Below are 16,321 nucleotides of genomic sequence, written 5' to 3'. Positions count from 1 at the left end.
GGGCAGAGACCAACATCTCTTTTCCTCTGGACCAGGGGCTTTCCAGGCTGCAGTGTTCCCTGCCCACACTGTGATATCCCCAGCAACGCAGACCATTTAAAAGGTCAGCATTTTACTTTCTCTCTAGAGATTATGAACATTGTAATTGCCAGCAGTTAAATTTACCACACAGGTCTTTGTAAGCAAGCACATTTATTCTTAAGGTGAAAGCATTACAGACAAAACATCAACACCAATAAAAGAACCTATACACATACTAAAAAGCTTACCACAGCCCACCTCAAGTCCAGCCTCATAGGTGTGTCCTTCAAAACTCATCACTGGCTTTCCCCCATGGTTACAAGTTCATAACTGACTCGATTCAGGACAACCACAAATAGTTGAGTCTTTCCTTTATACAGCTTGGGACTCATATAACAGGTGAACAGCAGACAATAGCTCATCATTCCTCTCGGTGTATTTCAAATGGCTGTATTTTTGCATTCACCTCCTCCTAGATATTCCACAGGAAAACCACTTCATATTCTTTGTTCCAAAAGTCCATTCCTGACTGTCACATTGTTCAATATATTCCTTCAAACCACCACATCTGACCCCTTAAAAGATTATATACAATCCCAGCCCACAATAATACAGAAACTGAGTTTAATACAATAAACTCCAAAGATAATTACATTTAATTCAATACAGTCTCCCAAGAATATTGCAGGAAATTGCCATATTTGTCACAGCCATCTGTATTGATCATTAGTTAGGGGTGATGCAGTTTTCAGGGACTGTTACCATGACTTTTGTAGGAGACAACAAAATTTCTGCAAATGTATTTTCTCTTCATTATGTTTACCAATGTTTTAATAAAAGCAGTATTGGGTTATACACAACTTTTGTGAATTATTGTATAAATCTAAAGAAGCTGGACAGATGATTTGGCAGATTTTCAGGTTCTGCTGTTGGAGCACATAAGAAAAAGAATTGCTCTGGTAGCAACTGAACTCCTTTTCCTTTTTGATGTAAATGTAGTTTTACAGTGTTTTATTGATCGTGTGCTTAAAGGTTACAATAGACACAGTTTTATAAATTAATCCATATATAACTTGAATCCCTAACGGATGCAATGTGAAATCCCTCCAAGGAATATTAGGGCTTGATTACTGTTCAAATCAGTAACTAAGTATTATGTCCGTCTGAGGAGATGGGAGAAGAGAGACTCAAACCCACTGTCCTCCTGTTTTAGGAGTCCTACAGGATGATCCAGTAGGTTAAAAAAATAGCATTTCTTTCCATATTTGATTCACTTCCTTGATATCATGCTTTGCTGGGTAAATAGTATAACATGACTTGCAGACAGAAAATTATTGTAAGTGACATAGTGTATACATCACTGAAACAATAATGTGGATACACTTTCTGCCATTACTTATAATCATGTAACCCCACTCACAATTGCTATGGGAGGAAATTTTTTCCTTTAATAATTTACTAATAGTATAGTAAATATAGTAGCCAGTCCTGCAACCCTCGCTCATGGAAATTGTCCTTCCTCTCAAAAGTAGTCCCAGTCATTTCAGTGGGATTCCTGAGTGAATAAAGCCAGACGTCTCAAGCGTTTGTGTAGGACCCAGTCATGTGAATCTTAGTACTTAACAATGCACATATACTGTAAAATACCAACAAGTATATAATTAAATAAAATGTCCCTTTCATTTCCAAATTACAAAAAAGAGTCATATCATTCCCTCAGTCTACTTGTGCAAGTCTGACTGTTAGCAATTGGAGTTGTGGTCTGAGAGCAAAATATGGCCAAGAATCTACTGTTTCACTAATGTAACATCACAAGGAAGTAAAACAGGCAAATGCTCAGTAATTGAACATTGCCCTAGATCTGTGCACGCAACTTCCCGTGGCAGGAAGGCCAATATATAGCTCTTAGAATGGACAAGTGGCAAAGATGGAGAAATTTAAGATAGTTCATAAGAAATATATGAGGTATATGTTAGAAAATTTTTGACATGTGAATCTGTTTTTGTAAATGAAATAAGGTGGAAGATTTAAGAGCCATTAATACCAAGAGTAACATTTTGAACCTAATTTTCAGTTAACTTCTAGAATACAAGGACAATGTTTCAATTGTTTTACATTATCCCAAATCTTGTGAGAACTATAGTAATATTACATTTACAGCCATTGCCTGCACAATCCATAACTGATTAAAAATGACATCATTTGTGAGTTATTTACATAGGAATAAGACTGCTATTGGTCACCACATCCTTTACTCCATTGCTTAATTACTTTATACAAAATGGAATATGAATTGCAACATTGCATGAAAACATTCATTACTTATCTTGTAATGATGATACAACAGTTTATTTTCCGAAGGATATAGTATTGTTACAGTGATGTTAATCTTGATTAACATTAAATAAATAAAAAAACAAAATACAAATCCTTGTTAAACGTCCACATAGTAGGTTAAGATGCTGGTCCAAATATTTTGAATAGCTGAAGACATCAATTAGCTGTTGACCATGCAGTCCTTCTATTTAGGTAGACATTTGAAGGTTTCATTTTAGGGTTTTATTGCTTGTTATGTATCTGTGATTTCTTTTGGTATCAGTTGAGTGAAACAAAATTATGGTTCTCTCACTCCCCAAACCTTATTTTAAGTAATAAAGTAACTGGTAATAAGGCTTTCATCCTACAGTTAACAGCACTTGGGTGGAGTCCTTTGGCTGCATGGAGCCAGGTTGCTGTTGAAGGGGCACTGTGTGAGTGTAGTAGTCCCACCCGCCCTTTGTTCTTTGCAGGGTGGGGCCTAAATTTGCTGTACTCTTAACATCAGAAAGTGTAATTTGTTTCTCTGAATTGGAAAGACCTTATTTGGCATTCTATTCGCAGCACTAATAACTACAGGTGATATTTATTTCAATATTTTCTCCCTGGGAAATCTGTCCATACATTCTTCACCTGGAAACAGTATTATTGTTATATCTGTTTACACATGGAAGGCTCCTACACATCCCTTGAATTTATAACAGGATTTCCCCTTTCTGTTAGGAAAATGCAAGCAAAGTCATCGAATGATTTCCAAAGTGGGGACAATTTGGAGATTTAACACAAAAAAGATCAGACAGTATTTATTTACAGCCTGCACATGTACCAGTGTTGACAGAATAAGGTACTTAAACATTGCATTAGAATAAGTTGAGGATTCTCAAACTGGGGGTTAGGACCCCTCAGGGGGTCGCAAGGATATAACATGGGGGGTTGTGAGCTGTCAGCCTCCACTGCAAACTCTGTTTTGCCTCCAGCATTTATAATTGTGTTAAATATATTAAAAAAGTGTTTTTAATTGATAAGGGGAGTGGGTCATACTCAGAGGCTCACTATGTGAAATGGGTCACCAGCAGAAAAGTTTGAGAACCACTGGAATAAGGTAACAGCAAAGGTGAGAGGATGACATCAGGGAAGGAAATACATGAAAGAGCTCTGACCCCTTAGGGCTCTTGAGGATATTTGGATGTGTGTCCATATCCCCTAGGCAGCTTTGAAAGTCTCAGTCTGGAAGTTACTTCTTGGCCTCTGCTACTATTTTGCTTCCATATATTTTGTGCGTTTTTATTTTATTGTTTATTTGATCATTTTTCTCAGCTTCTTCCTGACTTAAATGTTGCATTTTAGATTGATTCCCTCAGTGACTAAAGTGAATGCAACCTGAAGTAAAGAATTCAAAAAGGAAAAAGCTGAGGGCCTGATTCTGCCATTCATCCTCATATGGAGCAGTACTTTGCTCTGCGAGTAGTCTCATTAATTTCAGTGGGACCTTTTCTGGAGTAAAGTATGCCTCAATGCAAAGGTGGCAAATTCAGGCTTATTATTTGCATTGCTGTATTCAAGATTTTTTTTTCTTATCAAATGAAACTTGGCTAATGTAATTAACACTCAAAGAAAATCCCTTTAGCTCTACTCCTAACATCTGCCCTTGGTCTAATCAAGGGTGCTTTGGAACTCCAACTGAAAATATGAGAGAGAATTTTGACTGGCAACCTTTGTCATATTGTCAAAATGAAGCTGAAATATTTCACAAATTCTCACTGAGAAGTTACTATTCAAAGAGTTAAAAACTGGAAAAAAAAAAAGCGCCACTAGAAGACAAAACAAAAAAACAAAACAAAAAATCCCACACCCCTAAACAGTAGATTTTTGCAAGTGGACTGTCAATTACTGAAAATCAATTCCTTGAATATTCCAGAAACAAAAAGGATTGAAGTACACGCATGCATGTGCATCAACCCTACTTAATTTTCTTATTAATATGTGTTTCTTTTCAGTTTTCAAAAATAAACAATTTATAGTGACTTACAAGCTAAAAGCTAAATTTAAGTTAGAATGCAATGCACAAAATACATGGTACTGTGATTTCTTGACTCAGAAGATATTTAGAAGTTTGAGTTTAAAGATGTTTATAGTGACATTTCACAAATTCAGGAGCCAGGGAACATTATGCAAACAAATAGGAATGTGAAGTAATTTAACTTTATTTTGGAATACAAGTCTGCTAAATTAAATTTCTTTGCCAAACCTACTGATGACAATCTTTATCATCACACAGAGGGCAACATACACTGACTTACAAATACAAGAGTTTTATGATCTGTTAGATGGAAAAATATGTATTGATGTAGTTACTGAATGTAAATATATGGGGGTGAAATTCTAGTGCTATTGAACTCAATGGAAACACTCCCATTCACTATTTTAGGATTTTACCTGTGATGTTCTCATATGTTGACTGTTCTTTATTCTGAATGGTTGTAGATGTAAATTAGTAATTTGGGGTCTTATCTTGCACACTTGGCTCACATATGACCAGACTGCTTGGCCTTTATATGTGTACTTTATATGGGTGTGCAAAGGGTGCAAAGTGCCTTTCCGCACTTTGTACATGGGCCAAGTAATGACCAGGTTACAATATCAGTGTCTATGTTTGAGGATGCATAGAACTTGCTCGCTCAGTGCTGCCCCTCTGTCCACTGCTCTAGAACCTGTGCAGTGCTGAAACAAATGATACTCCCTCGGGTGGTGTGGCAACGTGGGCAGCATGTATAAGAGGCCTGGGGAGGCTAAGTCTCCCCAAAATAAAAGAGGCTGGCCATGCAGGGGGCAAATCCTGGATGAGGCATGGGGCACCTTCCGTTGGAGGCAAGCCAGCCTGCCACCTTTGCACCCTGTGTAGGAGCGCTGGGAACTCCGTAGATGTGGGTGGGACCACCGATGCCTAGACTCTAGCTCCGCCTGTGCACTGCCCTTAGTCAGCCCTGTGGCCCCACCCTCACTCCACCTCTTTCCCTGAGGCCCGTGTTTGGGGAGGTTGCACTGAACAGGGGGCCTGGGTGTGTTTGGGCGCTGCACAGAACAAGGGAGACTGGGCATGTTTGGGATGCATAAGCCACAACCCCCAGGAAACGCGAGCCCAACAAGCCAGTGGAGTGTTCCCCCCGTGCAATGCCCTGGGAGACAGGGAAGGTCACGCAGCAAAGGGGCGAGGAGAATGGCAGCCTTTGTTCTGTGCCCCAGGGCAGCACTTTTCGATGGGCACCTGTCAGGCTGTGGGGAACTGAATTTCCGGTCAGCTGGGGGTCAGGGCTGGGGGACTGGGCTTCACTTCCCCAAGCCAGACTCTGCAAGGGCATAAATGAAGGCGGGTTGAAGAGGGGATCACAGAGTATCAGGTTACATGAATATCTAGCACTCACTCCCCCACCCAACACCCTCACACTATGCCCCCCTGCACAACCCACCTGCACATACACACAAACATATTATACCCCCTGCACAACTACACACACATACTATACCCTGATGCACAACCAACCCACCTACACATACACTATACTCTCCCACTTTTTTCCTGCCTTAAGGGCGAGTGATAGTGAGGGGAGGGGGCAGAGAGGAGTGAGTGGTGGGCGGAGCTTTGGGGGAAGAGATGGAGCAGGGCTGGAAAGAGGTGGAGCAAGAGCGGGATCTCGGAGAAAGACGCCAAGTGGGGGCGTGGCTTTGTGGTGGGGGGGCACAGTTTGGGCATCGTTGGCCCCCCCACTTCAAGTGATCTTGAAAGACTCACGTGATGCCTATGTGTGGCAATGGTATTCTCTGCCTGTGCACCAGATCAAGTAGCAAGGACTTCTGTAGGGAAACTACCATGGGCAGGAACTTTAACTTGCTTTTCATGGGGGAGTTTTATTTCGCTAATAAAATGTTCCTCAACATTGTGATTGAGTGAGCACCTCCAGGGATGAGATGATGCTTTACTCTCCATAGCTTTTGAATCCTTGACATCGGCATTGTATTGGTGGATTTGGTGATGTAGGTACATGTTTATTAAGAACTAGATGGAGACCACCAATGCATTTCACACGGGCCAGCACATAAACTATAATTGTTTACAAAGAAATAGATTGTTAAAAACAAACGATTTCTGCAGCACTACCCATAAATATTGATCTCTAACTTGCTAAAATTGCATTTTAATTCTTTGTTTTTGAGTTTCATGTCCATTATCTTTGAGCGCTCTTCCTTTTGCGGAATGTACATACACTGTAACTAAGTTTGGTTAGAAGAGAAATGTGCCAATGCCCCGAGGAAGGAATAGGCAGACAGTATCACTCCTGAGCACTGTCCAGCAGGCAAAAAAGAAGCTTCTGCTAAACCTCCAAGATATGGAATTAATGTTTTGATGACACAGAAGAGGAGTATAACTAGTGAAGTGAAGGGATTGTACAAGGAGACAATGACATATAATGTTGGGTGCCTTTCACCTGAAGATCCCACTAGTGAGTGTTATAGCCCAAATTTTACAGATGGAGCAAAAAAAGTCATTGAGTAAACCTAATACATTTGCTCAAAGTCACACAGTGAGAGTTGGGAGAAGAACCAAGAGGTGAGCCCTGTTTACTGCTCTGAGGACTAAACCACATCACCTCCACAATAGAAAGATAGAGTGGGTCTGAGAACAACCCTCTGACCTCATTTAGTATGGCCTCTTAAGCCCTGAGTCGCTCACTGCCTAGAGGAGGCATGCACCTTAGTCAGAAGGACAATGAAGGAGGGAGAGTTGATTATGTCTAAGATGCTCAGTCACACCTCCACAATTTCACAACTGTTTGCTGACTGCAAATGTGTGGTTCCCTAACTTCTGGTTAAGAGCATTAGTGTTATGAGATAGAACTAAGGTAACAGTTAAATATTAAAAAAAAAAAACCAGTATCCCTAATGCTCTGCACTGTAAAACTCAATTAGTGGTTTGAATTACCTAATAGCTTCAAAAGTGCTATCTTGAAGCAAATAAGAGTCAGTTAAATTCTGTTTAGTCTTCACTGCTGTTGTCAACAGTATAGCAATGGGTGGGAGAGGAGAGGTGAAAGTTCTACTGATGTGCTCATATGTTTTCAGTCCCCAAGCAGACAGTGGAGCTGCTTAACAGAGTGGTCCAAGGAAACAACTGCAGTGGTATCATCAGATGTTTAAAAAATAACAAGCAGCAGAATATCTGTAGAATACTATGGAAATGATTTATTTCATATTATCCAGGTAACATGTTATTTCACTTTTTTAAATTTTTTGTTGTTGATTGGGCCAGTTTGAAATGTGTCTTCAGGGATCTACCTTTCCTATCCCAGTCCAATATTAGGACAAGGTGAGCTAGGGGTATGGATGCATGAAACATTGCATATTTCTATATGATATCTAATTTTAGGATAGGAGGCCAGAATGAAGGTAAACATAGGAGGGATGGGGCAGAATCAGAAAAGAGATACAGAAAGGAAGGGAAAGGCCTACATCAGTCCCACTGTGGCTACTGCGAAGAGTCCATCATTCTATTTTAGCAGTGAAATGGCTTATTTTACTCCTACAATAATGACTTTGCTCTGGAAATTTAGAAAACCATTATTTTAAGCCCTAGCCTCTAATGTGAAAATGTCTGATGCAATCAGTGATAGTTATGAGTTTTTTTATAATTAAGAGTGAAGAGTCTCAATAAGTGCCTGAAGTATTTCTAAAATAACAAGGAGTACTTGTAGCACCTTATAGACCGGGGTGGGCAAACTACGGCCCATGGGCCGGATCCAGCCCCTTTGGATCCGGCCTGCAGGATTGCCCCTCATGGCGCCACGGGCCCCACGCCATTCTGCAGAAGCGACCAGCACCACTTCCCTGCGGCCCCCAGGTGGGGGGGGCGGAGGGCTCTGCTTCTCACAGCTCCCATTGGCCGGAAACAGGGAACCGTGGCCAATGGGAGCTTCGTAGGAGGTACCTGGAGGCACGGCAAGAGCAGCACACGTGGAGCCCTCCACCCTCCCTCTCCCAGGGGCCGCAGCACTTCCTGGAGCAGCGCGGGGCCGGGGACAGGACAGGCTGCCACAGCAGAGCCCGAACCCCTCCTGGACCCTGCCCCACAACTCCCTGCTCTAAGCCCCCTGCCTGCACCTTATACCCCTCTTGGACCCCAACTCCCTGCCCTGAGCCCCCTCATATGCCCCACACCCCTCCTCTGTCCCAATCCCTTGCCCTGAGCCCCTTCCTGCACACCACACCCCCTCCCATGCCCTGCACTCCCTCCCGCACCCCAATCCCCTGCCCCAGCCCGGCATACAATTTCCCTACCCAGATGTGGCCCTCAGCCCAAAAAGTTTGCCCACCCCTGTTATTGACTAGCAAATTTATTTGGGCATAAGCTTTCATGGGCTAAACCCAAAGTACTCCTAATTGGTTTGCTGATATAGACTAACACAGCTATCTTGTAGCCATGTTGGTCCCAGGATATTAGAGAGACAAGGTGGATGAGGTAATATCTTTTATTGGACCAGCTTCTGTTGATGAGAGAGACAAGCTTGTGAGTTTACAGAGCTCTTCTTCAGGTCTGGGAAATGTACTCAGGTGTCACAGCTAAATAAAAGGTGGAACAGATTATTTAGGATAAGTATTTAACACTTTTCAAGGGACCATTCAAGGTGAAGTGCCCCATTAACATCTCTGCAGTCATGGGAAGGGAAGCAGGGAGGGGAGATCTCCTGTGAGGAGTTCTTAATGGGTTACAGATTGTTGTAATAAGCCATAAATCCAGGGTCTCTATTCAGTCCATGATTTTTAGTATCTAGCAAAGTTAGGAATTTAAGCTCCCAACCTCATCTTTTGAATGTGTTGTGCATGTTTCCTTTGAGGATGACACAGAGAAGTCAGATGTAGAGTGATCACTTTGTGAAAAGTGTTCTCCCACAGGTGACAGGGTGTTTTTGTCTTTTATCATTTTCCTGTCTGAGTTCATTGGAGAGCATAGTGATTGTCTGGTTTCACCCACATAGTTGCTATTGGGGTATTTAGTGCACTGGATGAGGTACATCACATGTGATAAGTAACAGAGGGTAGCTGTGTTAGTCTGGATCTGTAAAAAGCAACAGAGTCCTGTGGCACCTTATAGACTAACAGAAGTATTGGAGCATCAGCTTTCTTGGTTGAAGACCCACTTGGTCAGATGCAAGACGAAGTCTGACGAAGTGGGTATTCACCCACGAAAGCTCATGCTCCAATACTTCTGTTAGTCTATAAGGTGCCACAGGACTCTCTTTCGCTTATCACATGTGATAGGCATGTGTAGGACTCATGGATCTCAAAAGGTGTGTTGTGGGGGTTGGTGCTCATTTTAGCAGTGGAGATATGTCTGCAGGTTTTGCATCTGTTGTTCCAGAAGGGCCTGGTGCGGCTTTGATTTGGTGTGTTCTGGTCTGCGGGGAGCTTGCTTCTAATGATGAACTTGGACAGGTGGGGGTTGATGGAAGGCCTGAAGAGCAGGTTCAGAAAAGATAGGGTCCCCATTGAATATAGGGGTTGCCACCTTTCTAATTGCTATTAGCTGGACCCTGAGGCCCCAACCCATACCCTCCCCCATTTCCTATAAGGCCCCACCCCTTCTCCACCTCTTCACTTGAGGCTCTGCCCTTGCTTAGCCTCTTCTTCCCAGGGCCCCACCCCCATCACTCACTTCTCTCCCTCCCTGCCACTTGCTGGATTGTCTCCGCTTCCTCTCCCAGCTGGGTTCCCTCTGCTCAGGGCCTGGGACAGGAGCTGCTGTAGCCAAGCAGGAGCAGGTAGGAGGCAACCCTAGCTGAGCAGGAGCTGGCATGGGTTAATGATTCAGTGCTTCCCCCTGCTGCACAGTAACCAGACTCTTGGTGTCAAAAACTGGGAATCTAGCTACCTTAAATGGTACCCAGACACAGAAGCCAAAAAATGGACTGTCTGAGTAAAACTCAGATGAGTGGCAACCCTAACTGAATATAGGTTTTAGTTGTTTGATGATACCCTCATATGGGTTCCAGCATGGGGTTTAGGTGACAACTAGGGGTGTGTGATTGGGAGGGGTGGATTGTTTCTGTATTGAAGCAGGTTCTCTTAGGGTATTTGGGTGGCCCATTCCAGGATATGATCTTCTCTGGTAGAGTGATAATGGTTTTGTGTGTGTTAAGGTACATATCCCAGACTTTATCCTCAGAGCATATTCTGTAGTATCTGAGTGCCTGGATGTAGATAACAGATTTCTTGATGTGTTTGGGGTGGATACTGAATCTGTGAAGGTATGTATGGTGATCCATAGGTTTCTTGTATACAGTTGCCTGTAGGGTTCCATTGTTGAAGCTGACTATGGTGTCCAGAAAAGTTGGTGCTGGTGTGGGAGTGTTCCAGAGAGAGTTTAATGGATGGGTGGTGGTGGTTGAAGTTGTGGTGGCAGTCTATGAGGGAATTTAAGTCATCTGTCCAGAGGATGAAAATATCATCTATGTACTTCAGATAAATCATTGATTTCTGTGGTGCATTTGTCCAGAAATTCTCCTGCAAGATGGTCCATGGCATATTGGGGAGCCATCCTAGTACCCTTTGCTGTACCCATGTTTTGGACAAAGTGTTTGTTGTTGAATGTAAAATTGTTATGGGTGAGGACGAAATGGATGAGTTTGGCAATGTGTTTGGGGTAGATACCTGCTGGTTGTCCATTGTATTACAAATATTTGAGGCAGGCAGCTAAGCTGTCATTGCTAGGATTGCTGTAGAGGGAGGTGAAATGTCAACAATGTTTGTGGAAGAAGTTGGCTGTGTCTTGGAGAAAGCTGGCCCTTTGTGTGGAAATCTGCACAACACTTTCAAAAGACGAGCCTGGGAGCTTAAATTTGAAATTTTGCTGGACACTAAAAATCATGGTCTGAAGAGACACTGAATGTATGGCTTATTACAGTTTGTAACTAGGGTGACCAGACAGCAAACATGAAAAATCGGGACAGGGGGAGGAGGGTAATAGGAGCCTATATAAGAAAAAGACCCCAAAATCGGGACTGTCTCTATACAGTCAGGACATCTGGTCACCCTATTCGTAACCCACCAACAACCTCCCAGTAGCTTCACCACCATCCTTTCCTCTCTATGACTGGAAGACTGTTAATGGGCTATTTCAGCTTGAATTGTCTATTGAAATGTCTGAATTACTTATGTTAAACAATCCCTTCCCTCTTGTATTTAGCAATGACACTGAGTTCCCAGAGCTGAAAGTAAGCCGGTCCGGTCCGGTTTACCGGCAAGAGCCAGTAACTCTTACTGGCAAGAGCCAGTAAGAGCCGCAACTGCGGGCAGCCCAGAGCCCTTTAAATCCTGGCTGCGGATGAAATTTAAACGGCTCAGAGCTGCCCGCCGCTGTGGGCAGCCAAGAGCCCTTTGAATCCCGGCCACGGCTCCAGCAGCCGGGCAGGGGCTGGGGATTTAAAAGGCTCAAAGCTCCCCGTGGCTGCAAGCAGCCCAGAACCCTTTAAATCTCAGCCACGGCTGGGATTTAAAGGGCTCAGAGCTCCCCACTGCTGCGGGCAGCCTAGAGCCCTTTCAATCCTGGCCGCAGCTGGGATTTAAAGGGCTCAGAGCTCCCCAGGACTGCGGGCAGCCCAGAGCCCTTTGAATCCCGGCCACGACTGGGATTTAAAGGGCTCAGAGTTCCCCGCGGCTGCGGGCAGCCCAGAGCTCTTTGAACCCCGGCCACGGCTCTGGCAGTCGGGCTGGGGCCAGGATTTAAAGAGCTCCGGGCTTCCCTCAGCGGCAGAATCTCTGGGCCCTTTAAATCCCTGCCCCAGCCCCTCAAAGCTCGGGGTTCCCCCTGGTGGCCAGAGCCCCAGGCCCTTTAATTTGCCCCTGAGCCCTGGGGGGCTCCCAGCCACCTCTTCAGCTGGGAGCCCCTGGTTGATTTAAAGGCTCTGGGTCTCCCAGCCACAGCTGGTTCCCCAGGACCTTTAAATTTTGAGAGGCCATGCCTCTTCCGGATGAGGCCACACACCCCCTCAGGACTCCGGCAGTACCGGTAAGTCCTGTAAGTTACTTTCACCCCTGTGAGTACCAACCTTTCCCAGACCTGAAGAAGAGCTCCATGTAAGCTTTTAGAGAGGTAGTCATGTTAGTCTGTATCAGCAAAAACAAGGCATCCTTGTGGCACCTTAGAGACTAAGGCGGTGTCTACACTGCCACTTTCAGCGCTAAAACTTTTGTCATTCAGGGGTGTGAAAAAACACCCCACTGAGCGACAAAAGTTTTAGCCCTGAAAAGAGCCAGTATAGACAGTCCTTGATTGCCGAAAGTGAAAGCTACCACTGCTCGTTCAGGGGTGTGTTTTGGTTTTTTTAATGGCCGGGAGAGCTCTCCCCCGGTGATAAAGCATATTTACACTGCTCACATCACAGGCCTGCCATGGCCGCACTGTAAAGTGGGTAGTGTAGACATATCCTAACAAAATTTATTTGGGCATAAGCTTTTGTGGGCTATAACTTCATCAGATGCAACCTCATGAAGTGGGTTTTTGCCCATGGAAGTTTGTGCCCAAACAAGTGTGTTAGTCTTTAAGGTGCCACAAGGACTCCTCATTGTTTCTATGTAAGCTTGCAAGCTTGTCTCTCTCACCAACAGAATTTGAAACAATAAAAGATATTGCCTCTGCCACCTTTTCTCTCCGAAGTATTTTTGTTACACTTCTCCAAACTTCTGAAATTGAACAAAAGATTTTTCATATGAAACAAGTTTGATTATAATCAAAATATGTTTCTTACTAAATAGACTTCTTTTTTTTTACATCGTGGAGACTGAAAATATAGTTAAATATACAAGCATCTCAAATTCATACCTTTTTTGGTTGTCTGACTGATCCAGAAATATATTCCTTTTTATAGCTTTTTGACCATAACTCTTTCTTTCTTTTCTTAAGGTTGTGCATTTCTTAATCCTCTGAAAATCTTCTTTGTCATAGTTGTTCCCCTCTGTCCTTTCTCACTCTTGTATGCTCCCTCTCTGTCTATCATCAAGGTCCCCTCTCTTTTCTTTACTATTCTTTCCTCCAGAAACCACCATCTGCCTTTATGAGGTTTTTATCTTTTGAAGCCTCTAGTTCCATGTCTCCGATGCTCTCTCCTCAACATTTATTTTTGTTTTCAAATAATTATTGAAACATGTTCACCCCTGCTCAATCCTAACCTTCACAAGTGTATTTCATTGCCCTTTTGCAAGTGACCATTTTAATATGTTATTTCCCCAGTGTTTTAGCTGCAATGCTTATGGGCAATACATTGGTAATAAATGTTGGAAGTCTCTCCCCAAACCCTGGTAATCTACTTTCCGTTGGCTTTCTGCTGCAAAATATTGTATCTGCTTACAGCAAAGAAAGAGGGGCAACAATTAAAAAGAGTATATACTATTATATGGAATGCCCCAGACCGAAATTAGTTTATAATGAATAAATAACAAAGCGCCAGAAACATTTCTTTTGTCTTTCTGGGGAAAGGGAACCATTTCTCAGGAAACCAAATATCTCAGTTTGGGTTGTTTTAGACTAATAGACGTCCTTATATCTGTGAAGACGTTTGAAATGTAATTTTTTCCCCCTTAGTGAATGATCTCCCTCTCATTCTTCCTTCTTCTGCTGCTATTCAGTTCCCCACTAACTTCCCAAGAAGAAGAGCAGTACAAATTACTTAAAATTTGATGAAAACGGAAGTCCTTCAGGGAATAAAAATATTCCACTGTCTGCCAGAAACAAAGCTGTTGAGGCCCACCTCCCCCCTCACGACAATTTTGTGTCAGATCCTTTTCTCATGATAATCTAAAAATATAATCTGAGTTATGAAGATAGGAGATCTATAACTGGAACCTGTTGAGTACTGTAGATAACCTCTAGAACACAGTATACCAGTTTAATAGATTAATATGTGCATGTATTTTGAGTCATTTTATTAAATGATTTAATGTTAAATGTCATTTTAAAAGATTATTCCTTTCCCAAGATTTACATTCTACTTTTGGGTGATGGTCAGTGAAATTCCTTGATAATCTGCCCTATTCCATTGTGGTATGGAGTTTTATTGTAGCCATATTGGTCCCAGGATATTAGCGAGACAAGGTGGGTGAGGTAATATCTTTTTTCATTTAAAAAAATCTTTCATTTATTTTTTCTTCAGGATCGAGACCTGAAGAACTCTGTGTAGCTCAAAAGCCTGTCTCTCTCACCAACAGAAGTTGGTCCAATAAAAGATATTACCTCACCCACCTTGTGTGTCTATTTTAGGGTATATCTACACAGCTGATGTTAAAGTGCTGCCCTGTATCATTTTTGTATGATTTAGATGGAGAATATCAATGTTTATTTTTAAGCATTTTTATTTAATTTTTATCAGTTGAAATGTTCACAGTTGTGGGAAGTTATGGAGGTGAAAATAATTATTTAATGACAGTAGACATTGAGATTCAAAAAGCTAAAGTATTATAATCATTAAAACACAAACTGTCAATATCATATGTCCAATTTTTAGCCTTAAATCCAATTCTAAGTTCTCAATCAGCATTTTTCTTACTTTGCCTCCATGTAAATTTTGATTATTGATCGAAATTTTTTTGTTGTTTTCTGTGTGTATGGTGAAACTGACGTTTATTGATATTTACTGATAAAAATCTAAGCCTAGATAGATATTGTAAATTACATGGCATTAGGGCAAGGGCACTCCTTCAGTTACAATTGTGGGTGAAAAAGTTGTTTTTGCTGATAAACACGGCTACCACTCTGAAAATTGTGGGTGAGTTGCTCTTAAAACTAATACTTCCAAAATTTTAGAATAGGCTCCCAGCTGGGATTGCCAGCGTCCTGATTTCTAGGAGAAAGTCTGATTGTCACTCCCCTTTAAACACTGTTTGCTGGATGGACTGCAGGCAGATGTGCCCTCATGCAAATACAAGTTGAACTGGAAGCAGATGCTTCTGGCGTCTGGCTTGGGACTGTCTGAGGTGGGTCTCACCTGGCTGGTTTTCCCCCCTCTAATGTGCCTTCTCTTGCGTCTGCTGAATCCTGCATCGCCAAACCCTTTCCCTTGCCCCCCTCGCCTTTCTGTAGCAAGGAGGCCTCTTTTCCCGGGCTCCAGCCGTCCCCCCTTCCCAAGGTAGCAGGGCCTGCCAGGACTGAGCCTTCGGCTGCAGGAGGGAGACAGGGAGGGGGGCTTTCTCCGGCGCTCCTTGCACCACGGCTCAATGTGCTCCCGCTGGCTGGGAGTCCCGGGAAGGGACTGTCCCTTGCACTCCCCTGCTTCTTTCTCAGGTGTAGGCGGGCGCAGCCCCGCCTGCTCCCGCCCCCCGGCCGAGCCCCAGCCCCAGGGGAGGCCGGGCTGCCGGCTCAGAGCGGAGCTGCTGTCTTGCAAAGCCCGGCTAGCGCTGAGTGCGGAAGGAACCAACCCCCGCCCCCCTCTTGCTCCGCCGGGACCGAGCGGGGCTGGCCGGAGCAGAAGGGGCGGGAGCGCGGCAAGAAGCTGCAGGCGGCTCTGCAGGATGGTGCCAGAGGCTGCGGGGTTGGAGCCCGCGGGCGCTGCTGCTGCTGCTGCTGCCCGGGCGCTGTGAGGGGGCGGCGAGGGCCAGCCGCGCTCGCCTGCTGCCGCCGCCGCCGCGGGGGTTGAGTGTCCCCAGCCATGGGAGACTCGGTGTTTAACGAGAAGCCGGCGCTGTACTACGCGGTGAGTGGATGCCCCGAGTAAGGCTGGGGCTGCAGCCGGGGTGCAGGGGGGCCGGGGGGATGCGCTGAGGGGTCCCGTAAGGAGTGCGCGGGCCCCCTCTGGCAGGGGCGCGGCCCGTTTCCCCGGGGAGCTGCCTGGGCTGCAGCGTCCCGGGCTGGGCGCGCCTGGGTGACTTGCCCCTCACGCCTGTAGCATCGCTCCCGGCAGCGGGCCGGGGGGGTGGGCGACGGGCCTTTGGGGCCGCCGGTGGA

The 16,321-nt window shown here is 44.2% G+C and overlaps 1 protein-coding gene across 2 annotated transcripts in view; it reads left to right on the top strand.

The window, feature by feature from the left end:
• ARHGAP6 (Rho GTPase activating protein 6) overlaps positions 1-16,321 on the top strand; it is a 522,412-nt gene that overhangs the window by 247,610 nt on the left and 258,481 nt on the right. The window contains exon 1 of one of the 2 annotated variants that reach the window (XM_030572718.1): positions 15,958-16,070. The exons of the other annotated variant lie outside the window; for it this stretch is intronic. Coding sequence (XP_030428578.1) covers positions 16,026-16,070 — 45 coding nt within the window. The 5' untranslated portion in view covers positions 15,958-16,025. Of the gene's footprint in view, positions 1-15,957; positions 16,071-16,321 lie in introns of those variants that run through there. 2 annotated transcript variants of the gene reach the window in all.

Source organism: Gopherus evgoodei, chromosome 1 (assembly GCF_007399415.2).
Source record: "Gopherus evgoodei ecotype Sinaloan lineage chromosome 1, rGopEvg1_v1.p, whole genome shotgun sequence".
Classification (NCBI taxonomy): domain Eukaryota; kingdom Metazoa; phylum Chordata; order Testudines; family Testudinidae; genus Gopherus; species Gopherus evgoodei.
Note: the sequence above shows the minus strand (reverse complement) of the source record. Positions and strands in the feature narration are given on the sequence as shown.